At 32.3% G+C, this 24,115-nt stretch overlaps 3 protein-coding genes across 3 annotated transcripts; all 3 read right to left on the bottom strand.

Moving 5' to 3' along the window:
• Nucleotides 1-108: 108 nt before the first annotated feature.
• Nucleotides 109-5,118, bottom strand: LOC122269057 (delta-latroinsectotoxin-Lt1a-like). Its single transcript, XM_043040403.3, has one exon. The coding sequence runs from the start codon at nt 5,023-5,025 to the stop codon at nt 1,582-1,584; it is 3,444 nt and encodes a 1,147-aa protein (XP_042896337.2). The 5' UTR covers nt 5,026-5,118; the 3' UTR covers nt 109-1,581.
• A 5,601-nt stretch (nt 5,119-10,719) lies between these two features.
• On the bottom strand, nt 10,720-12,522 carry LOC147809486 (uncharacterized). The gene has a single exon (XM_087162839.1). It carries the CDS (start codon nt 12,520-12,522, stop codon nt 10,720-10,722), a length of 1,803 nt encoding a protein of 600 aa, XP_087018965.1.
• A 282-nt stretch (nt 12,523-12,804) lies between these two features.
• Nucleotides 12,805-15,640, bottom strand: LOC147809485 (uncharacterized). The gene is made up of 2 exons (XM_087162838.1): nt 15,331-15,640; nt 12,805-15,083 (listed from the first exon to the last, which is right to left on the bottom strand). The coding sequence occupies exons 1-2, from the start codon at nt 15,638-15,640 to the stop codon at nt 12,805-12,807; spliced, it is 2,589 nt and encodes an 862-aa protein (XP_087018964.1).
• Between the last annotated feature and the right edge of the window lie 8,475 nt (nt 15,641-24,115).

Below are 24,115 nucleotides of genomic sequence, written 5' to 3'. Positions count from 1 at the left end.
ATGAGAATATTTTACGATAGAAAAATCTGTTGGCTTCAAGTTCAATTTTATTGCTAAGAAAGGACTTTAGGTCAATATTACAAAGGTTATATAATTTCACAGGTTGACATTATATTTAATAGTCTACTTTGATTTTAAATCGATAAACAGTCAAGTTTCAAAACTAAGCATAATATTTTATGCTTGATAACTTCTACCATTCATAAAATTTCAAAGAAATTTAGAAAAATATGTTAGGCTCAAATCCAATTTGATAAGCAAAAGTGACTCGATTGTAATATTGTACAGATTATATAATTACACAGGTTAATATTCGATTGAATACCATAATTTGGCTTCAAGACAATGAATAAGGAAGTTTATAAATAAAATGTAACTATATTTTGAATTCAAATATTGTTAATTCGAAATTATTCCATATATTATTTATTATATAGAATTCATATTACTTTGTATTGTAAATATATTTGTTGCAGAAATAAAGTTTAAAAGTATAGGATCGTGTATAATTTTTTTTTTAAAAATACAAGCAATTTTGGATACAATAGCATTTTTCTCAACTTGCAACAAGCATTCATATTCTTATATTATAGAATAAATATTTCGTATGAATATATTGAAAGTTCCAATTTAATGTAAATTTAAAGAAAACAAAGTACATTTCTACTGTGATTAGAAACATTGCAAATGTTTTTGTTTGTCTTCTATTGCTGTATTTTCTGTGTTTAAGAGTCGTGTAAGTAGACTACTTCGGACTCATTAGTTTTTGCTAACACTTCTGTATTAGGGAGTAGTTTTGATCTTGGTTTTTAGAAACAGGAACATTTGATATGAGCCTCATCAATAAGGACTTAGCTTTCTTAGTTTCTGCAATTTTTTTTAAAGAAGACCATAGATTGAGAATTGTATTATTATTTTCATCTTCAAAAGATTTGCATACATCTGAACATAAAAATACGAGATCCATTAACCTTCTGCCGGCCCATCAACGTAATATTTAAACATAATGTTAATATACTCGACTACTTTTATTCTGTATTCAGAGCTACATCTTGAAATTACTGAGCGGATACCGGTACCTTGATATTTCAGAACATTTTTAATATTCAAGTGTAAAAAAGATTTTTTAATCAAGAAGTAATTTTTTGAAAATTACTATGTATTTAAGAAAAAATGTATGTATGATCCTATACTCTTAATTTCTAGAACAAATATATTTGCATTACAAAGTAATATAATAATAAATTTCTATATATATAGTCTATGTAATAATAAATAGAATAATTTCCAGTTAACAATATTTAAATTTAAAATATAGTTACATTTTATTTGTTATTCTATAAATTACTTTAAATTTCAGCGAGCAAAAAATTGAAATTGCTATCAATACTTTTATAAAAGAGTACAAACTTTGTGAGGATTAATAAAATCGTGAATATAAATTATCAGAATTATAAATTTAATTGTTATTCTATAAATTACTTTAAATTTCAGAGAGCGAAAAATTGAAATTGCAAGCAATACCTTTATAAAAACGTGCAAAATTTGAAACTCAAAGAAACAATTCAGAAGTAAAAAATTTCATTCCTTATTAGCTTCAGACAAGCAGCGTTGCTTTACGCTGTCTATAAAATCTTGATTTTGGGGAACATCGGAAGCAAGATCTGAAAGGAAGGCTTCCATGCTCTCAGGATCTACAATACTCCTCAACTGGTCGCACAAAAGATTGAGAATTATATCGCTGTTTCCGCCTTCAATGGATTTGTATACGTCTGAGTGCAATTTGGCGAGGTCTATTAGCTCTTCTGCAGGCACATCACTAACGCTGTCAATAAATTCACTAACTTTTTCAACAATTTTCAAAGCTTCGGCTTGAGATTCTAAAGCAGACATCGAAGCGTTTAATTTCATATTATACTTCTCATTTGTAATTTTTCGTACAATCAGATCCAGCAACAGCAGCATACCATTTGTATCAACATTTTGGACCGTTGACGTTTTAGTATTTGGAAAAGATTTTCTGGGATCAGCTAGTTTTGATTCAAGGAGATTTGGACTCATCACATTCTCAACTGGACCGGTAGAGCTCTGTGCTAGTTGTAGCTTAGAATAGACATTGTTAATGTCACGTTTCTGATGGAAGTTAGGAAACGTAAAACTGCATTTCTTTTTATCTGGGTTCTTTTCCATTTCAAGGCACAATGTGACTGCATCGTTAGCCATTTCTATAGTTGCATTAATTAATTTTTCATCATACGATAGAGTTCTGAGTAAATTATAGTAACCCAGTTTATGAAAAGCTTCTAAAGGCGGTAAATTTTTATATTTTCGATATTCAAAGGAATCCTTATTTTTGTAAAAATCAAAGATACGAAAGAAGACAAAATCAAGACAATATTGCCCTATTGCTATACATTCCGCAGTATTGAAATGAAGGATATTTGGATCTTGTTTTACCATTGCATTCATTGCTTCAAAGTTCATATTTTTTACAAAATAATAAGGTGGTAGTAAATTTTTGTTATTAAAGAGTTTCAGACTGGCTCCCCTGTTTATTAAGAGAATAATTGGGTCCATCTTATCTGATTTGGCAGCTAAATGCAAAGGAGTATTTCCATCCAATGCTTTTGCATCAATATTAGCATTTCTATCTAATAATTTAGCAATGAAATCTGCTTCTGGTCTTAAAGCTGCAACGTGAAGTGCGGTAAGTCCTTTTTCTGTCATTGATTCGAGATCAGAAGTTTTTTTCAATAATTCATCGAACACTTTCATTTGTCCATTTGCAATGGAAAGTTGCAGAGGTGTGTTTTTCTCTTTGGAAGTTAAGCTTATGTCAACTTTTTCATTCTTTAGCAGTTCAAGAGCAGCATCTTCTTGTTGGAAATAAATAGCGGTATAGAGTGGGGTCCAATTTGTATCAGAGGTAACTGCATTGACTTCATAACCTTCAACTTCTTTTTTCCCTGAAAGAAGGTACTGTATCATGTTGATATTTCCCTCCATCGCTGCAAAATGAAGAGGTGTCATGTTATTTTTATCTCCAGCATTGACTTCTACTTTACCGCTACTTAACAAAGCGTCACAAATTTCTCGATTGCCTTTCATTACTGCTAAATGAAAGGGTGTAAGACCAAAATCTGACCTTGCATTTACTGAAATTTGGTCTTTAGCAAGTAAAGTTTGAATTGTTTTGGGAGTACCACGGACGGCATAATGTAAAGGTGTATATCCGGATTTTTCTGGTTTATTGATCTCGATTTTATCACTGGAAAGTAAATAATCAACAGCAATAGAGTAACCTTTTCTTGATGCCAGATGCAAAGGTGTTAATTTTTCTGAAGTTGTCTGAGCATTAACATCTGCTAAATGGGTGATTAAAAAGTTTATAAAACCAGCATTTTTAGTATCTGCTGCAACATGCATTGGTGTGTATCCTTTATCATCTACCGCATTTACTAATAGGTTATCTGGTACATCCAAAAGATAGTGAAATGCAATTTTTACGTTTCCGCTTCCAGCTGCAGCATGCATGACGCTTCGATTCATCTCAAAAACTTGACTTATGTAAGCCCCCTCCTCAATTAGCTTAGGAATGTATTCCAAAGAAATATTTTGATTTTTACTTTTTGCAGCATTGTAAAGGTCACGATCAATGTCTCGAAATTCCATCTGAGATTTAGTCAAAATACCAGCAAGTTGAGGCTTTTCGTCATTGAATTTTCGGAAAACTAACCTGTCTCTTCCGTATTCGTCTCGATTAATTTTAAAAAATGGATTTGCTTTCCCGTCCACCTTTACGGATTCCGTCCAGTCGCTAAATTTAGAATAAGTTCCATTTTTTCTCAGCTGCACTGCATACTTCACTCTAGCCTTATCATCCCAATCCCCGTAGTTTGATGGGATAATAGGTTCATCAAAGTCGATATCAAGTACAGGATCTGGTACATCTTCTATGACATGTAACGTCATATTAGCAATATTTGACTGTAGTTCTCGCAAGCTACCTTGTCTCTTAGAGATGTCTGCGTATAACTGGTCTTCAACGAAAAGAATGAAAGGTTTATTTTTTACTTCATCTAACGTTAGGACAACTTTATTAATTAGACCTTTGTTTCCAATAAGTGAAGTTTTGAATTCATTAAATGTAGCTATCAAAATATCGAATTCGTCATTAAATTTTGCGTCTCTTCCCTCTTGATAAAAATAGTTCGCAAGGTAGGAATGCTGTTTAAGAAGGAAAAACATAACTGATGCATATGTTTGTGTTCCATAAAATAAGGCATATAATGCTTGAAATGCTTTGTGGTCTTCAGCGTTTTTAGGAATCGCATAATTAGTATTTTTATCCATAAGTTCTAATAAATCTGAATGCAAACCTTCTGGTTTTCGGACCTTTTGCAAGTAATCAAGAATACCGTTTTCTTCTTTCAACCGGAATACAAATTGGTCCTTTGGTAGTTTGTTGATCTCATCCTTTTTTTCTTCAAAATATCGAGAAAATTTGTTAATTTTACTGAGTATTGTTTGTATTTCGTGATTTTTCAAGCTTGCCAGTATAGTTTTGAAGCCCCAGTTCATCTCCGCTCTAGTTTTTTCGACGCTTCGGAGAGTTATAGTTATGGCTTCATCTAGTTTTTCCATCACCTCAGTCATTTTATCGAGCTTTTTATCTACGTCGTCAAATCTTTTATTCATTATTACTTTAACCTCATCAAAGTTGACTGCACCACATCTCATCGCTGTTTGAGCAATGTCCATTCCAAATTCAGCTATGTGTAGTATCGCGGTGATACCCGAAAGTACTACTTTTACGGTATCGGTAATAAGAGGCAAATCTGGAAGATCATCGATCAAATTACCTACCAATCCTGTTGTATGTTCAGCGTACTCGAAGCCCTTGCATATCTTTTTTCTTGTTTCTATTTCTTCTAATGATTTTTCATATTCAGCATCCACGTCAGCATCATCATCGGTGTCTCTCTTAGCAACAGCTGAAGCTACACTAGTTGTATCAATGCGCATTTTGATAATCTAAAAGAAAATGCTCTCTAACTTACCTTTCTTTAATTCTCCAACAGAGTGATCTAGCGAAATATGAACTTTAGTTTTTATAGTTTCAAGCCATCTGTATACATCATGTTCTAAAATTAAATGGAAGAACATTTATATTAAACACAATGCTCAATTTAATTGAAATGTTAAAAAAAAATGTGCTTCGATCTCATCTAGAAATGTTATTAAGGTTAATAAGTTTTATTTTGAGATAAGAATTACGTACCATATGTGAAGAGTTTGATTCACGTCTGTATTTGAATGGCAGATTAGATTTATATTACTTTTTTAACCAAGTAGAAAATTCAATTTCCTTTCAATTAGTGTCTGTCACGGACTTTATATTAGCTTATTAACTCTTTTTTATAATGAAAATTTTCTTTTTAACAGCATTTCAATGGCAAGTTTACATTTAAAACGCAAGTTACATATGTTAATATTCATTTATGGATTAAATTAATCGTTTCATTTTATTACATATTTTTATCATTTAGTATCATTTAAACTCAATTGGTTGCATTTTTTTACTTAAAATATTCGTTTCTTTTTCTAAATATGCCTAAATAAACAAAGTAATCCATAATCTGTATTTATAATATGTATTATATTTTAAGAATCCATTATCAGAAATATTTGTTTTTTCTAAATGTGCCTAAATAAACAAAGTGATTCATAATCTCTATTTATAATATGTATTATATTTTAAGAAACCATTATAAAAAATATTCGTCTTTTTCCTAAATATGCCTAAATAAACAAAGTGATCCGTAATCTGTATTTATAATATGTATTATATTTTAAGAATCCATTATCAAAAATATTCGTTTTTTACCTAAATATGCCTAAATAAACAAAGTGATCTATAATCTGTATTTATAATATGTATTATATTTCAAGAATCCATATTATCAAAAATATTCGTTTTTTTTCTAAATATGCCTAAATAAGCGAAATGATCAACAATCTCTATTTATAATATGCATTATATTTTAAGAATCTATTATCAAAAATAAAGTCAATAGACCATGCACATCACAAATTACTATTTAAATGAAGTAAAAACAAAAGCGTTAACAAAACTATGTAAATTAAGGCTTTAGAAGATGATGTTAAAAATATGAAAACAAATTCGTTTCCTGAATGAAATCTGAAAGTATTGTTAAAGTTTTTTTTTAACTTCTCTTAGCTTCCATATAACAAACTACATGTTTTTAATCTTGTCTTTGCCGTTAGCTATTTGTCAAATTTTGATAACGTTTGATACATTATGATCACTACCTTAATTTGTTATTATGATAATGATTTGTTATTATGATGAACAAATACTATGTTTTCGTCAAAATATTTTTCATTTAATTATAAATTCCAATCAATATCTTTAGTACTTTTTTGACAAGCATCACAAAAAAAATTAAAACATATATAAACAAGAAAAATAATGAACACATTCAATAACTTTTTATCCAATGAACCGGATTTTCACGCACTAGAATTCAAATATTAACGGTTTGAGTTCTTAACTTTAAGTATGCTTTTTGATGTAGGCGATACATTTTAAGTTTCCAAAGACAAAATAAACGCACCTTTTTTGAACTAACATACGGGTTTTATTTTTCAAGTCCTTGAGCAATATTTCTCGTTAAATTATTTGTTTCCATTATTTATTAAATAGTTGCAAGGAGTATTAAAAATATGTACCAGGCACACTCTGCATTTAAATTATGCTAAAAAAATAGGTACACGGTTATTGCTGTCGTTTATTCCCAAGACATATTCCTGAACTAACTTTTTAAGTAATTTACGATATAATGAAAGGATTACAGAAATAAATGCATACATAATCTGGTGTATTGTTACCGCTTACTTGGATATGTGTAATGAATACTCTGAGTATTATTCCATAAATTTGTATATTTTGTTCTACACATCATTTTGTATGTGTGCCTCACTTTTGTGTAATTACTGTCGTAAGTACGAAAAGTGCCAATAAAACACTATAGATGGCTCTAGTTGAATAAATTAAACTTCTAGGTTACAAGGAACAATCTTCTCTACAGAACAGTTTCACCTTAAAAAAGGCAAATTTCACCCTAAAGAATCTATTGGTGACTTTATTGAAATAATTACTGTCCCACTAATCTTCATCTGAGCAAGGGTTTGTAATTACTTTATTATTTGAGGAACTTTTAAAGAATTTGATTCATTTGATTATGAATTAGGCACATTTTGTTTCTCTTTTGTCAGATTTCAATCAACAGTAAAAGAGAATTTTATTTGAAAATAAGAACATTGCTTACATACATAAAAACACTAAATTTTAAAGATTAAAAGCAAACTTATGACTGTTTTTAATAAAGTTAAAGTAATCTAATTACAAGTGTTTAGATTGTTAAGAATACATTCTGTTTTGTGTACCAACTCAAAATCCAAATAAATCGAAATATTAACAAGGTCAATTAAAATGAAGAGCTAAGTTTTTTTAAAGTTTTAATTTTATTTTTTTTTAAATTTTTAAAAATTTTTAATCAGAACTTTTTTTGGCATTTTTTGTGTTCCCTTTCTGTACTTATTAGTGAGAATGGAATAATTTAGAATATTTGCAGTACTGCTTTAAATGATAATTTTAACAACTTTAATATCTAAATTTTGTAATAGTTAATTTTTTTTCTCAGTTTTTACTTAATAAGTTGTGAATATAAATAAAAATTTGGCTACTTAAAAAGGCAAAAGCTAATTAGGCAAAAGCTAACGTTTTGAGAAAATCACCCTTACATATTTTGATTCCACGCTTTCAAAATATGAAGGTAACTGTAATTTCGAAAATGGTTGGAAGTTTGGGCCCCTTAATGTTACCTTCTGCTTTTTCTCTGATTTTAAGATATTTTTGAATTTTTAAGACTTAATATTTCCTTTATTTGAGATATTTCTGTTTGTTTTATTTTGTTTTTTGTAATACTTTTATTGTTTTACTTACTTTTTACAAATTTTTGTGGTTTTCTATCTTTATTTTATTTTAATAATTTTATTATTTACTGTATTTTAATAATTTTATTATTTATTTTATTTTAATTATTTCAAACTGAAGATATATTATTTATTTATTTTCTGCTTATAATTCAATTTATTTATTTATCCTTTTTATAAGTAATTTTTTATAAGAAAACATAAATAATTTGAAGGCTATAAATAAGTCTTAAGTAAATTAGATACAATTTTTTGAATCACATGTGCTATTTTACTTAAAGATTTTCTTTGACCATTAGGAAATTTGAATATTTTAAGAAACGTTTCGGATATTTTTAAAGCTATTTTGATTTTTTTTTGATTTTTAAGGGAAGTTTTAGGCTTCCAAAATCTGGAAAATGTTTAATTTAATTCATAAATATTAATGAAATAAAGAATAAAAAAAATTTAGTTTCTGATTCTAAAATATGATCGTTATATCAAGTTCCAAATTTGATCTTTTCCTTGCATTATGAATTTTTAAAAATATTTGATAAACGTTTTATTTTTGAAATATATTACATTTGAAATTAATATTTTATATTTGAAAAAAAATTTGCAAAAAAATTGTAGATCTCCACTATTTTTATTTTATTTTTTACTATTATTTTATTTCATTCTTTTTATTTCATTTATTTTCTTAAACAATGAATGTTTACAAAAATAAAGAAAAATAAACATTTAAAAATAGATGAATTTTTCTGCTTCCAACTAGTTGAAAAGTAACTAAAAAATTAAAAACCCAATCTTGGGAAATAATAAATAAAAATAGTAAAAAAAATCTACTTGACGTCTCTGGCTTTAGCATTGTGTGAAATTTTTCTCACATGTGTTTCAAAATAAAAGAAAATCAGTTGAATTTGCCGATAACTACTGTTCTAAACGTAAAACCTTTTTTTGTTCACAGATGATGAACGCTTGCAAAAAAGAGTGATTCTTCGGTTTTAAAAATACAATTGATTTAGGAAATTTTGATAATCTTTGGTTTAAAGAAGAAAAATATATTTTTCTTCTGTCGGCTATTTTTTAAGGCTAATCGCTGTATCCTTAATGAATCAACGATACTATAAGATTTCAAGCATGCGGATTTGATAGTAGAAATTTACAATCCCTTTTGAACTCTTGCGTGTAACATTTTCAAACTTTTTGTGACTATGGTTGCAGCACTAGTTTCATTATTTTCCTTAGATTTTGCGTAGCCATGTGTTTATGAATCTCAAAAGTACGATTTTAAATCCCTAATATACAGCTTTAGTGCTTTAATGTTCGTAATGCACTGCTTTAACGTACTGCTTTAATTTTTTAATTCAGATGAATTCATGCAGAATGAAAATCATTCCACAGATTTTGCGCGACAAAAACAAAAATGAAAAAGAAAAAAATATCTTAACATTTTGTTACGTCCAATTAAAAGAAAGGCAAAACTGATAGATAGCAGCTATTTGATCTTGTTGTGCTGTTTACGTTTATTAATGCTTATGTAAACCAAAATTTTTGTATGACTCTTACAGCTCTTTAGTTGTGATTATTAAGTTTGTAGAATTAAAAAGTTTGCAGGCATGAAAAAAATTTGACCGATACCAATTTTCCAAATTGGTTAAAAAAAGCATTTCTTAAAGCAGTAAAATTCTGTGATTTGCTGTTATAAAATAACTTAAAACTTATGAATAACTTCGGTAACTAGCTGAATACCCGTTCTTCTTAAGGAGTGAAAAAAGCTAATAATCAATATCGGAGCAATATTCAATGCTACCAAATCATGCGGAAAACTGAAAGACATGTGCCAACTCAATTAACAAAACTAAAGTAATTCTAGTTTACGACCTATTGGCAAAATGGGTCTTGGTTTAGATTTGATGGCGCCCACACACTTTTCAACTGTGTTCAAGAGATAACAGTGCGCATGCGTCATCCTTGCATGCGTTGCTATGGCGACCGCTACTTGTTTCTCTTTTTCTTTTCACTAGCAGGCATTTTTAATGTACTTACGTAGTAATAATTTAAAGTATTATGTCCTTTTTATTATCCACTTATAATTATTGACCTGACGATGATTTTAATATAAATATGAATGCTGAAGAAGGAAAACCTTTGTGACGTCTTGAAACACGTACATAGGCAAGATATGAAAATCAATTCCACTACAACCAACTATTGAGCCAATACCAACCTTCATCTATCAAAAGGTACCTCATGATTGAATCATGTTTGCATGTCTTATATACTAGTGAATGATGTTAAACTTTTGTAGTGTTAGTTACGCCACATTACTCCCCCACCAGAATTTTATTAGGGATAGAATTCGATATCACTAGCTGCTGTACTTGTGAAAGATTTAGGAGTTTTGTTGAGTGTTGAATGTGAGAGAGGAATTAACATCACGTCGTAGCTTTCATTGTTGCACTTTGCCGTCACAAGTCAACTGTTCAATGTGGACTATTCATCGAAGTAGGCGACTATCACAAGTGTACACAAAGAATATATACATGTTGCCAACAAAAGAATAATGAAAGAAATAATATAATAAATAATCACTGCATCTGCGTTCACGCATTTGCGTCTGGTAATCACTGCATCTGCGTTCACGCATTTGTGTCTGGTAATCACTGCATCTGCGTTCACGCACTTGCGTCTGGAACATCCTCCCCACCCTGATCAACCTCAAGAGGAACAGGTCGGGAGATTTCTATTAGATGCTGCAGGTTGTGAAGGTATGGTTGTAAGTCTTTTACCGGTAAGAAAATGGGATGGTGTTAATGATTCTTCAGGATCATCATTTCCTTGTTCATAAACTAACGGTCGACTATTTAATGCGGCTTCAACATCAACTAATGCTGTAGAAATACCTTCTTCATCTAACAAGGTTCGACCAAGGGATTTTCGCAAACATCCTTTTGTTAGTCCGATCAAACGTTCCCACCATCCTCCCCACCAAGCCGCTCGTGCAACAATGAATTTCCACTTAATTCCCGTCTGGGCATAATATTGCTGAACTTTTGATGATGTTAAGTTGTCCCATAAAATGGATAGCTCTTTATTAGCGGCATGGAAGGTGGTGGCGTTGTCAGTGTATATTGTATGAGGAATTCCCCTTCTGCCTACAAATCTTTTTAAGGCCATGAGAAATTTGTCAGTAGTGAGGTCAGAGACTAGCTCGATATGTACGGCACGAGTAGTTGAGCAAGTGAAAAGTGCGATATAGGCTGTATTTAAAGGTTTCAAGTTACGAACATAAAGTGGGCCAGCGAAGTCTATGCCAATAGTAGTAAATGGAAGGCATGGTGTAATTCTGTCCCTTGGTAAAGGAACTTCGATTTGTTGACTTCTAGATGCCTGTGAGAGTTTACAAGGTACACATTTGTAGAGCACACGTTTAATGGCTTCACGTCCTCGTATTATCCAGAAGTTGGAACGAATCTCTGAAAGTATAATTTGAACGTCTAAGTGATGAAGCTTCACATGTGTGTAGTATATGAAAAGATGTACAAAAGGATGAGATCCATCAAGAAGGAAAGGGTGTTTTTGCTCATTTTTGAGCGATGCAAACTGTAATTTACCTCCTAATCGTATGAGATTTTCTTGAAGAAACGGGTTAAAACGGCTAGTTTTTGAAGATTTTGGCAAAGGGGAATTATTTTGTAAAGCGTGAAGCTCTGCCGAAAAGCATTGCTTTTGCACTGTAAGAATCCAATAGTTTTTTGCTGTGTTAAACTCATCACATGTGAAGTCAATAGAAATGCGTTGCTTGGATCGATAGTTATACAAGAATCGAAATATCCATGCTGTAACTCTAAGAAGTTTCATATATGAACTGAAGCGCGATATATCAATAAGAGGTTGGTAAGAAGTTATCAATAAAGATTGAGAAGCTGGTTTACGTAGTTCAGCATGAATATCTGGATTAGCGTCACTCAGTTGCTTTGAAGGCCAAAACTCTGATGATTGGGTTAGCCAGGTAGGTCCTAGCCACCAAAGATCCAAGGATTCAAGCTCTGTTGGTGCAACACCACGAGACAAGTGGTCGGCAGGATTTTCATTGCCAGGGCAATGCCACCATTGTGTTGGATTTGTGTAATTGAGAATTTCGTTTGTTCGGTTACAGACAAAGGCTTTCCAACGATTTAGATCACCTTGTATCCAATTTAAGGCAACTGTTGAGTCACTCCAAAGTGTCGCTGTGTTCCTATCCAGTTTAGTTTCTGTACAAAAATAATGGAGTAATCGAGCACCCAATAATGCGGCTAACAGCTCCAAGCGGGGAAGTGTTATTCTTTTCAGAGGAGAAAGTCTATTACGACTGCAAACCATTCGAACATGAAATTTAGTATCTTCTGTGAATCGTACATATAACACTGTTCCGTAAGCACGTTCCGAAGCATCGCAGAATACGTGAATGGTAACATCAGCAGAAGATATTCCAATCCATCTGGGGATTCGAATGTTGTTTAAATGTGGCAAGTCCATAATCCATTTTGACCACCTTGATGCGATAGATGGGGGTAAAAGTTCGTCCCAGTCAATACCACATAGCCATGTATCTTGAAAGAGAATTTTTCCTATTACAGTAGATGGTGAGAAAATTCCCAAGGGATCAAAAATCTTTGAGATTGTTTTCAGAAGTAAGCGTTTAGTGACCGGTTCCTTAAATAAATCGTGGTCATGCTTCTTAATATTTTGATGAAACGAATCTTCTTCTGTATCCCAATGAACACCTAAGACTTGAGTCTTACTTTTAAACTTTATTTTTTATTTCTTCCATTCGTTTTTCAAAACTTGTGAGTTGCTACTCCATTTCGCTAAGGGAAGGCTTATAAGACTCGTGAGTTCTTGCATTTCGTGAAATAGGGTCTTCGCTTCGATTTCTGAATCAACTCCCACAACGAAATCATCCATGAAAATATTGCCTTTTAGATGTTTAGCTGCTGTGAGATAAATGTTGGAGTACATGAAGGATAATTCTTCAAGTGTAGCTGAAAGAAGGAATGGGCTGCTGGTTAATCCAAAGGGTAAACGTGTAAATTGGTTGACCACAATTTCATTCTTTAGCTGCAAATGTTCATCATTATTTTTCCTGGTTTTGAACCATAGAAACTTAGTAGCACATCTGTCTTTTTCCCACAAGGTTAATTGTAAAAAAGCCTGACTTCCATCACTAATAATTGCTTGTTTGTGAAGACGAAATCGTAATAAGGTGGCTAAAATTTCTGCAAGTAAGTTGGGACCTTGTTCTAGAGCATCGTTTAATGATGGATGGCCTGGTGTGTGAGAAGAGGCGTCAAACACTATTCGTCCCTTAATTTCTGCGTTTTTCTCTTTAATGACTAGATGATGGGGTATGTAATAGCTTTTTTCTTCCTTATCATGATTTTCCGGCGCTATTTCAACTTGCCTTTTGTCTATGTAATCTTCCATGAGTGTAACATACATTTCCTTTAAGCTAGGATCTGTTTGGAGCTTCTTGCACAATGTATTAAAGCGTTTTGATGTTACGTGATAGTTATTTGAAGAAAGAGTAACGTCTTTTTTCCAAGGTAATCTAACAACACGACGATTTTCTAGGACTTCATAAGAACTGCGAAAGTCTTCCAATATTTCAGAATTGCGAATGGACATTTCTTTGTCTTGCATGGCTTTAATACCTAAAGTATCTAAGTCCCAGAATTTCCTAACTTGATCATCCAAAATATATGGTGATGTGATGCTGATATTATGAACTGACGATAAAGAAGCGACAGATGTATGAGATCTGGATCCAGACAAAATCCAGCCAAAGATTGATGGAATGAGCACAATTGTTTCCGAAAGTCTGAAAGGAATCTCAGAATTCACCACCGTCCAGTAAGAATCTGCACCAATCAAAACTTCTATAGGCATCTCTTGCATGGCGTCATTCGGATCAGCAAGTTTAAATTTTTTCTTATGAGCCGTAGAAGCAATCTCTAATGGAACTGATGGATGAACTGCATATCTATTAGAACTTTCAAATGCACGTAGATAAATTTCTGACTGATTCCAAATACTTGATAGTTTAAATCTTACTTTGCGTCTCGATTGAGCCTGATTTGATGATGGTTCGAATGCATGAATTTCAAGTGAATCAGAGCTAATGACATCTAATTTTAGGTAGTCTACAAGATGTGAATGAATGAAACTGGTTTGGCTAGCACAATCTAAAATGCATCTTGTAAGCTTAGTAATACCAGTTGGGCCAGTTATATATACTCGAGCAGTCTGTAAGTGAGTAAAATTAGGTGTACGAGTATCTATGTTATTTGTAGAAATAGAGTGGCTAGGTTGATTTGAACTGTTATTTCTACAAATAGAGACATGGTGCTTCTTTTTGCATCTTATGCAGAACGCTTTATCTTTGCGAAGGCAATTTTTTATACTATGGCCACGATTAGTACACAGGAAGCATCTACCAGAGGTTTTTAATTTTTGGATTCGAGTATCAATATCAGTTATATTCGTACAATCTTGCGGCCAGTGACCGTTAATTTCACAGAAGGCGCAAGATGGCGATGGTTTTTTAGTCTGGTTAATCTTTTTAGAATTCACATGCAAGGCTGCAGTAGATGTCTTAAATGTGTAATCAAAGTTTTGCGCACCTCGAATTTTTAGTGTTGTGAGAGCACCTTCTACTTCTTCAGATAAATATTGCACTAGTTTATTCATATCACCCTCAGATATTTTCTCTCTTTTTGCGTAAATGATCCATCGGCGACAAATATCATCCGGAAAGGCACGTAAAATTTTTGGAGCCAAAACTCGCCCGTAAGCGTTGATATCCTCTCCTAAAGCCGTTAAAGCATTTAGTCTTCTGTTGCATTCTATAAATACTTCATTCAATGCAATAGGAGTGGGATTACGTATTGGCGAAATATTTTCCAAAAAGTCTAATTGGGCTTGAATTATTCTGTTTTTGTCGCCATATCGGTTTTGAAGAAGAGCTTTTGTAGTTTCATATGTGCTGGCACTAACACTGATTCCGTCGACTAAACGTCTAGGTTCATCTTCTAAATATCCTCGCAAAAACACATGTTTATCAATTAATGATAGACTATTATTATCGTTAATAGAAGATTTAAATTGTTCCCAGAAACACTGCCATTGTTCAATTCACCTCGAAAAGTATCGAGTTTAATAGTAGGAAGTTTCACTGTGTGAGATTGAGAAACGGGTAATTGCATAACGATACTTGTGTAACAGGTATTTGGGAAACGGTTACTTCTGGCGATTGGAACGTATTAAATTCAAAATTATTTCTACTACCAAATTTTTTTGCTTTAAAGATAGCGAGTTTGGCATTATCCACGTACTCTTCACATTGAATAATATCATTATCATAATCACCATCTGTTAATAAACTATGAATGTCGTTATCCAATTTCTTCATTTCTAACAAGCAATCGGAAAGCCGATGACTAACATATTCGACATTTTCATTTAAATTGTCAGAGGTTGCAGAAAGATCGGAATTTAATTGCGTAATAAATCGAGTACCATTACCTCGCACTGTTCTTCTTTTTCTTTTCAAAAGTGCCAGACTATCGCCAAGTTCTTTATCGTTTTGTTTCTCCATCATTGAGTGACTGCGTAAATTATTCATCTGATTCGTATTAAATTTTAAACCGAGTTGTTTCGGCACCAAAATGTGTTGGTTGTAAACGTAAATGTTTCTAATTACAATCAACACTAAAACAAGTATCTCATGGAACAAACTCTTTTACTATCACAAGTGTACACAAAGAATATATACATGTTGCCAACAAAAGAATAATGTAAGAAATAATATAATAAATAATCACTGCATCTGCGTCTGGTAATCACTGCATCTGCGTTCACGCACTTGCGTCTGGAACAGCGTTACCATCAAGTTATTTTGCGAAGTGGGCATTACTGCGTGTTCCAATCACGTCCGGAGGTCACCAATGTAGGAGGCGGAGTTAATCGAGAATACCAACCTTCATCTATCAAAAGGTACCTCATGATAGAATCAAGTTAGCATGCTTTTATATACTAGTGAATGATGTTTATTATTTGTAGTGGTAGTTACGCCACAACATGATTTGAAATGTTGTGGCGTAACTACCACTAACGGAGTTGTTTAACGGAGTTAATCCAGAAAGAAAAAGCATTTGACCAATGGGTAACCAGTGATCGTAATAAGGCGATCACAACTTTTTAGTTGATTTTTTTTTATTTTTTTTTATTTTTTATTTCTTGTTATTTTTTGTCATTCCTGGTTGCTTAATGTAATTTGAATAATTGAGACATGTTTTAGAAGCTCATCTTCCTCAAAGTAAAGGTTTGCAGTATTTAATATGCTTTGCAGTATTTTATATGTACCTCATGATAGTCAAATTTTTCCACAATCAAACAATTTCCTTCGGTACTTATAGCTTTCGACGTCCCGCAAGAATAGTATTATCAGAGTACCTATAGTAGATATCTTGATATTTATAGTAGTATAGTGTCTTAAAACAACACAAATTATCATAACACCAGAAGCACTTATTATCAAAACTAATTAAGTGTCATTGACGTCAATAACTGTTTGGAAATTTTTAACTGTTCCCCAATTTCCAACCAAACAAATCACTTTTCGTCATTAAATTTGCTTTTTAGAGCAAAAATTTAAAAAAAAAATTCAATAGCAGTTGTTTTCGAAGTATTATATTATTTGTTTGGTAATTAGTGTCACCTTTATTTCTGATTTACATAGAAAATTCAAGTTTTGTTTAAGCTTTTCCTCTAAATAATGTAGAAGAGAAGAAATGATCGCTCTACTGTCATTGCATAATGATGGATGAGTAAGGGATAGATTGTGAATTTTCAGTACAACTTTCAAGCAATATGACGTGCAAAACTGGATACAAAAGTTAGAATGCAATTACTAGTAATTTCTTTAAGTTTAGAATAATTAAACAGCGTTTAACTGCTTTTCTCTATACTTAAGCCAACGCGTGAAAATAAATTTCATTGAATATTGTATAAGCGTTTTATATAATGTCGATATTTTCCAGTTCAGTTGAGCCATAATGGCTAGCTATTAATAAATGACAGTATTTTTCCTTAAAATTGAAATATTTTAAAACAAATCAACATTAAAATATCTTATTTGTTGTTGTGACCGTTATTATAAGGCATGGGATATGTATTTAGGATGATTGACAATGATAGCACTAATATTGATAACTTATAACATAACAATAACTTTATTCACAATACATACATAGAACACATCAACAATAGAACATACTGGAAATCGAAACTGAAACATACAATGTAAACACAGTTACAGTTACATCACAACCGCGATACTAGCGCCAGTGGAATTACATGGAAGATCCCAACAGTCTCCCCCACTTAATTTGAATTGAAATAACAGTTAATTGAAAACATTAGCTACTTAAAAATTGAATATGTTAAATATATAATTGAAAAATACACTTAATTGGAAATACTTAAAACAGATTTGAAATATGCTTATGACATTACGAAGTCCCTAAATTGTGTAGGTAATTGTCTCTTTCTTTTTGGTTTTGTCACAACGTCCTGTTTGGAATTTGTTGGAAGTTCTGGAATACTAGACTGAGTAGGTGAGGAAATCTTAGATGGTCTAGGAATGTCAAAAGACTGGGTTGGCCAAAAGTCACACACTTTTTTTTCTCTGGAATTAATGTTGATCTTAATTGGTTTATGTGTCTCTTTAATTGCCGACCTGAGTCTAGTAAAATCAAATAATGACGTGTACCATACTTTTTCACGACTTTGCCAAACTGCCATACATTATGGTTATTTATGAACAACTTCACCTGGACTCTCTCTCCCACTGAAAAAGATCTTACAGGAGTACTGGAAACTGTTGATGGTGTTGGATGATAAGGAAAGATTGCGTTTAAACGTATGCGGATTTTTCTATGTAAGTATAATTGAGTAGGTGACTGTCCACAAGCTAGAGGTGTTGCTCTATAACGGAATAATATGTTTTGAACCTTACTTGGGATTGAGGATTTTTCAAGAAAAGAAGCTTTTGACTTTTGCTTTAAGGTTTGGACGTTTCGCTCTGCAAGGCCATTGGTGGCAGGATGTCCTGGAGCGATGAATTTTTGAAATATTCCTCGATTAGAACAATAAGAATGGAATTCTTCACTTTGAAATATTGAAGCATTATCAGATACAATAACCTGTGGATAGCCATGAAAAGAACAAATTTTTTCTATCAAAAGGATAGTTTTTGAACTAGTTGGGGCATCTTTAATGACTTCGACTTCTGCCCATTTGGACTTAGCATCAACACACACCAAAAAATAGTAATTTTCAAATGGACCTGCATAATCTATATGAATTCTGTCCCAGTTATCTGCTGGAGATTCCCACGGATGAACAGATACCTTTGGAGGATTAGACTTTGTCAATGCGCAGCCTTCACATCCTTTGACTAAATTTTCAATGTCACGATCAATGGCCGGCCAATAAACATACTGTCTCGCCAGTTGCTTCATTTTAGTTATTCCTAGATGAGTTTCGTGAAGTTCCTTTAGTATGTTTGAACGTAAGCTTTTTGGAATAACTACTCTTTCTCTTCGAAAAAGTATGCCATCAAACAAAGTAAATTCTGAATCTTCAGAGTTGTTGTTCAGCCTTTCAATTATTTCGCTGAGTTCTGGATCTTTCTTTGTTTCAGACTGGATTGTTAAAGATGTTATTTTTTCACTTGAAATCTGGAAAATGTTTTCGGCACATATTTGATTTGCTTCTTCCCCTATAAATTTATCGACTGAGTTTTCGGGTTTTTGAATTGGAGCTCTAGACAGGCAATCGACATTTTCATTTTCAGATCCCTTTTTGAATTGCACTGAGAAATCAAAACTTGATAAGTAGGAAGCATAGCGAAGTAATCGTGCTGAAGTCATACATGGTAGTGCCTTATGAGAATGAAAAATTCTTGTTAGTGGCTCATTGTCAGGAATAAGTTTGAAATGTTTACCAAATAAGTAATTGAAGAATTGTGTAACACCAAAAATAATAGCTAAAGCCTCTCGATCTAATTGGCTATAGTTTTGTTCGGAGTTGGTAAGTGAACGAGATGCGTAAGCAATAGGTCTTTCTACACCTTGTTCAGAGTGACTCAATACTGCTGCAATTCCCGTAGGGCTGGCATCTGTGGTCAGGACAATTGGTAAACTAAGGCCGGGATAGCCTGGTCGGTAGGGTGCTGGGCCCATGTCCAAGAGGTCATGGGTTCGATCCTCGCCGGCCGAAGACTCCCCGTGTAGAAAATGGTGACTGATGCACGTTAAATCTGTCGAGTCTCAAAGTCCTCCATGTTCCCACAACAAATCAATACCTCTGGGGGTACTGATCCAGGAGTTTCCTTGTCTTCTGGATTGGTTCAAAATTACAAGGCTACGGAGTTGAACGTAAGTAGTCGTAAACCCATGAAATTGGGTCGGCTGTTCAACGACGGTTATAAAATAAAATAAAAAAAATTGGTAAACTAGGATCAAAAGGAACAAGAACTCTATCGCTGGTAAGTTCATTTTTCAGTTTCAGGAATGCAGATTCACAACTTGCAGTCCATAACCAAGGCTGGTTTTTTCTTAGCAACCGTCGAAGTGGGTATGATATAGTTGAAAAATTTGGCATAAAACGGGAGTAGTAAGTTACAAGTCCCAAAAATCGTTTGATTTCTTCAATATTTGATGGTCTTGGCATTTCTTGAACAGCTTGAATTTTTGTTGGCGATTTACTTATCTTATTATATTCAATAACATGTCCGAGATATTCGATTTTTTCTTGAAAGAAGGAACACTTTTGTTTATTTATGTGCAGATCATAGTCAGAAAGTCTTTGTAAGCAAGCTTCTAAATTTTCAGTACATTCTTGAAGTGTTTCACCATATATAATAATATCGTCAAAGTAAGATTCTGTTTTTGGTAACCCTTTGAGAATTTGAGAAAGAAAGCGATTGAATTCTGATGGTGCTGTCTTGATTCCAAAACTAAGCCTATGCATGCGATACGTACCACGATGTGTTGAAATGGTCTGTATCATGCTACTATCTTCATCAACTTTTAAATGTAGGTAGGCTTTAAATAAATCAAGTTTATAAAAATATCTTGAATTTCGAAGACTATGAAGTACATCATCTATCCTTCTTACTGGATGATTTGATTGAATTAATCGTTCATTGACTCCACATTTGTAATCAACACATAATCGGACGCCACCGTTTGGTTTTGGAATGACAACCAATGGTGATCCCCAATTTCTCGCAGGCACTAATGATATTATTCCATCTGCCTCAAGAGAGTCCAATTCTTTATTGACGCGGTCCCGGTGAGCATAAGGAACGTCACGCTCCCTAGTAAAAATGGCTTTTGCTCCATCCCTAAGTTGAAGTGATACTTGAAAATGAGGGACGCAACCAACTCGTTCTTCAAAGAGGTGTGAAAATTTTTCCAAAAGTGAATTGAAAGGATTGATTTGATACACTGGTGATTTATGAATTGAAGTGTTTGATATATTAGCATCTATTTGTAAAAGTTCGATTTCTAAGGCTCGAATCCATTGACGGCCTAGAATAGCTGCACATCCAGCTGGAACAATATAAAGTTCACCTGTAATGTTTTTGTTTTGAAATGCAACATTTACATGCACTTTCCCCTTGGGTTGAATGATATCTCCAGAATAAGTACGAAAAGCAATGTCTGATTTTTCCAAGGGCACATTTAAATTTAAACGTTCAAAATCAGTTTCTGAAAGTAGGGAAAACTTTGCTCCAGAATCTACTTCGAAATGTTGTAGCTTCCCATTGAGGTATATAGAGACGATATATTTGTCTGAGTCATGGCAAACTTCAAATAAATCTATAACTTTATAGCATGGTGAAGAGCTGTGAATAGAGTTGACACCAAATGTAATATTTTGATCATGTACTTCAGTTGAAACAGCATGAAGAGAAGGTCTGGGACTGGAATTCATTGACTTTCGTGGCATCTTAATTAAAGTTGAAATGCAGACTTTACTAACATGACCTATTTTTTTGCATGAATCACATTTTAGTTTAGTTTTATTAATTCGACAATCTTTGACTTGGTGATTATTTCTGCCACATCTGATGCATAGATTTTCAATACCAAGGGCTCTATAATCTGGTTTCTGGCGTTGAGAACTAGATCGTGAACTGGAACGATTTCTATGACGTGCTGAGAAATTTGAAACTTTATTATTGTCACTTAAAGCGTAAGAAGTAGAGCGTGGAGAACCTTTGTGAGTGAGTTCTTTACTTTCGATTTTGGACGCCTCCAGAGCAATCGCCTTTCATAAGACATCATCGAAAGTTATTAAATCTGATTGTAGCACCTGTTCGCGCAACCAGTTATCACGCAATCCTCGAATGAACTGAGCCCGGAGAAAAACATCTGCAATTGTTACTGATTTATCACAGTCACATTTCACAGAAAATTCGCATTCAACTATATCACGTTGCAAAGCAGCTACAAATTCTGAAATTGATTCATGTTCTTTTTGATATATATTTAAAAAATAATGTTGAGAAACGACTACATTTTTTCTACGAATTAGCATTTGCTTGAAAGCTTTCACAAGATTATCATGTGATAATTTTTTGACTGGTTTCTCTGGTCCAAGAAAAGCTGCCAAATTATTATAGTGTGATGAACCAATAGATACACATAGAAGTTGAGCAATTTTATCTTTATCAATAACACCCTTCATAGAACAATAATTTTCAAATCTTTCTAAATAGCATGAAAATTGTTAACGTTTTGAATCATAATTTTCAAAAGGATGCACATTAACAAGATTTACTGATGAATCAATAGACTGTTCTTTTGAAAAATGTTTTTCGATTTGTGCTATCATTGCTTGTTGTTGCTGATTAAATGCAGCAATAAATGTTTGGAATTGTTCAGCATTCATTATTTATTTATTGAAAGTTTGAAAAAATAGTTGAAAATTTAAATTAACTACAGTACCTGAATTCAATTACTTGAAACATTTCCGTTTTGAAATTTCATCCATTTTGAAGTTTCGTTTTTGAACGATCCTGAAATTCTATTGATTATTTCTTCTTATTTTTCTCTTCGTCGCCAAAACTGTTGTGACCGTTATTATAAGACACGGGATATGTATTTAGGATGATTGACAATGATAGCACTAATATTGATAACTTATAACATAACAATAACTTTATTCACAATACATACATAGAGCACATCAACAATAGAACATACTGGAAATCGAAACTGAAACATACAATGTAAACACAGTTACAGTTACATCACAACCGCGATACTAGCACCAGTGGAATTACATGGAAGATCCCAACATTTATTAACAATTATGCACTTGCACATCAAGAAGAAAAAGGAAGATCACAGATACCCACACATGTGACCCATGACATCAGCTGATTGTATATGCACAAAATTGTCTCTTGAAGTTGTGCTAACTTTCACCAGATAAGTTACAATGTTATTTAACGTGAACTTAATTAAATACAGAGAAGAATCGAATTTCTTAAAATATAATTCTTTTTGTTCGACCTCTTTTACTTAACTTAGATTTATTATTTGCTTATATATTCTATAGTGACCTTAATATATTTTTCTTTTGTGTACCTGGCAATTTCGATGCATGATTAATTTGTTTATATTCTACATGGTTTCGGGATTGTCTTTGTGTTAAGTAAGAAATACATAGTGGAAGAACTGAAATCTTTGTGAAAGAATATAGAATGAATCTCTGAAAAATTGATACTTGGCTTTTGTTTTTTACAATATTTTTACTATACAATTATTAATCTGCATATCATGTCAGCGGTGCGGATTGAAAATTTAATTACTTAAAGTTGTTTGTATTTCCCAGTTTTGAAACAAAAATTTCATTTACGAAGCTGGAAAATTTAAAAAAGAACATCCATGAATAATCAATCCGTGAATTAATAAGAAGGACCAGACTGATCAATTGTCCATGAGAAATGTGAAGATTGTGAAGTGAGTTTTCATCCAATGAGAGTTAATTAAAACTTTTGCCTTTCTAAATCATTAAATTTTTTTGCACTAATCAAATAGTTTCATCAATTTAAAAGCGAAAAAAAATTTAGTTAGCATACCGAAGAAAGCATAAAAACTGCTGAATGCTAGAAACAAAATAAAAATTTAACGAATTTAAAAATTGGATAATAAATTAATCGGAATTTAAGTGCAGAATTGAATTTCCTCTAGGCGTATAAGTGAGGTATATTTCCCTACGTATTTCAAGCAGTTGAATTGGATGAGAAAAATTTTGAGGAAGTTGGACTAATAGCTTAGAAGTTATAAGTTCATATAAAGTACTAATTTTTATTTGTATCAATTTACACATCCGTTATTACTATCTAAATAAAAGAGTCATTGTTCCCAATATATCTTTTCACACTGAATTAAATGAAACTGTACGTAGATCAATAGGAAAAATACTTTTTTATTTGATATTTTTTTACTATTTAATTTGGTATTTTTTTATTTGGCTTTTAATTTGGTATTACTTTCGATACGTCTTCATGTATATACTTTACATTGTTATTTAGAGATTATCTGAACATTTAAGTTATATATTCCGTTCTAATTTTCTCGCTGAACTTAATGAGACTAACTCCGAGATGATCGGAATATAGAAGTTAAAGCGTTTTATGTACAAAAGAAACAGATTTGTACTTGAACTTATTTTTGCATCCTACACTGCTTATCAGACGAAAGAGATATCGTTTACTATCTAAAAATTAATATTTAAAAAGTTAAAAATGCTATTTTTTGTGTATAAAAAGTATTATATTTTGAATTGTACTTATTGTAAAGAAAATCCTGATAACTTAGAAACTATTAATCTCACTCAATTCTGTATCAAGAATTTCATAGGACGATATACTTAACATTTTCAGATAGCCCTAGGTAGCCAAGTAAAAATTGTACTAAGTTATGCCAAAAGCAATTATTATTATACATTAAAGCGTTTGCAGCTTTCAAACTTACCGTTCAATTAAATT

The sequence above is a fragment of the Parasteatoda tepidariorum genome, chromosome 5 (assembly GCF_982258835.1).
Source record: "Parasteatoda tepidariorum strain Cologne lab strain chromosome 5, Ptep-v5.0, whole genome shotgun sequence".
In the NCBI taxonomy this organism is placed as follows: domain Eukaryota; kingdom Metazoa; phylum Arthropoda; class Arachnida; order Araneae; family Theridiidae; genus Parasteatoda; species Parasteatoda tepidariorum.
This window is presented reverse-complemented; position numbering and strand designations above follow the sequence as displayed.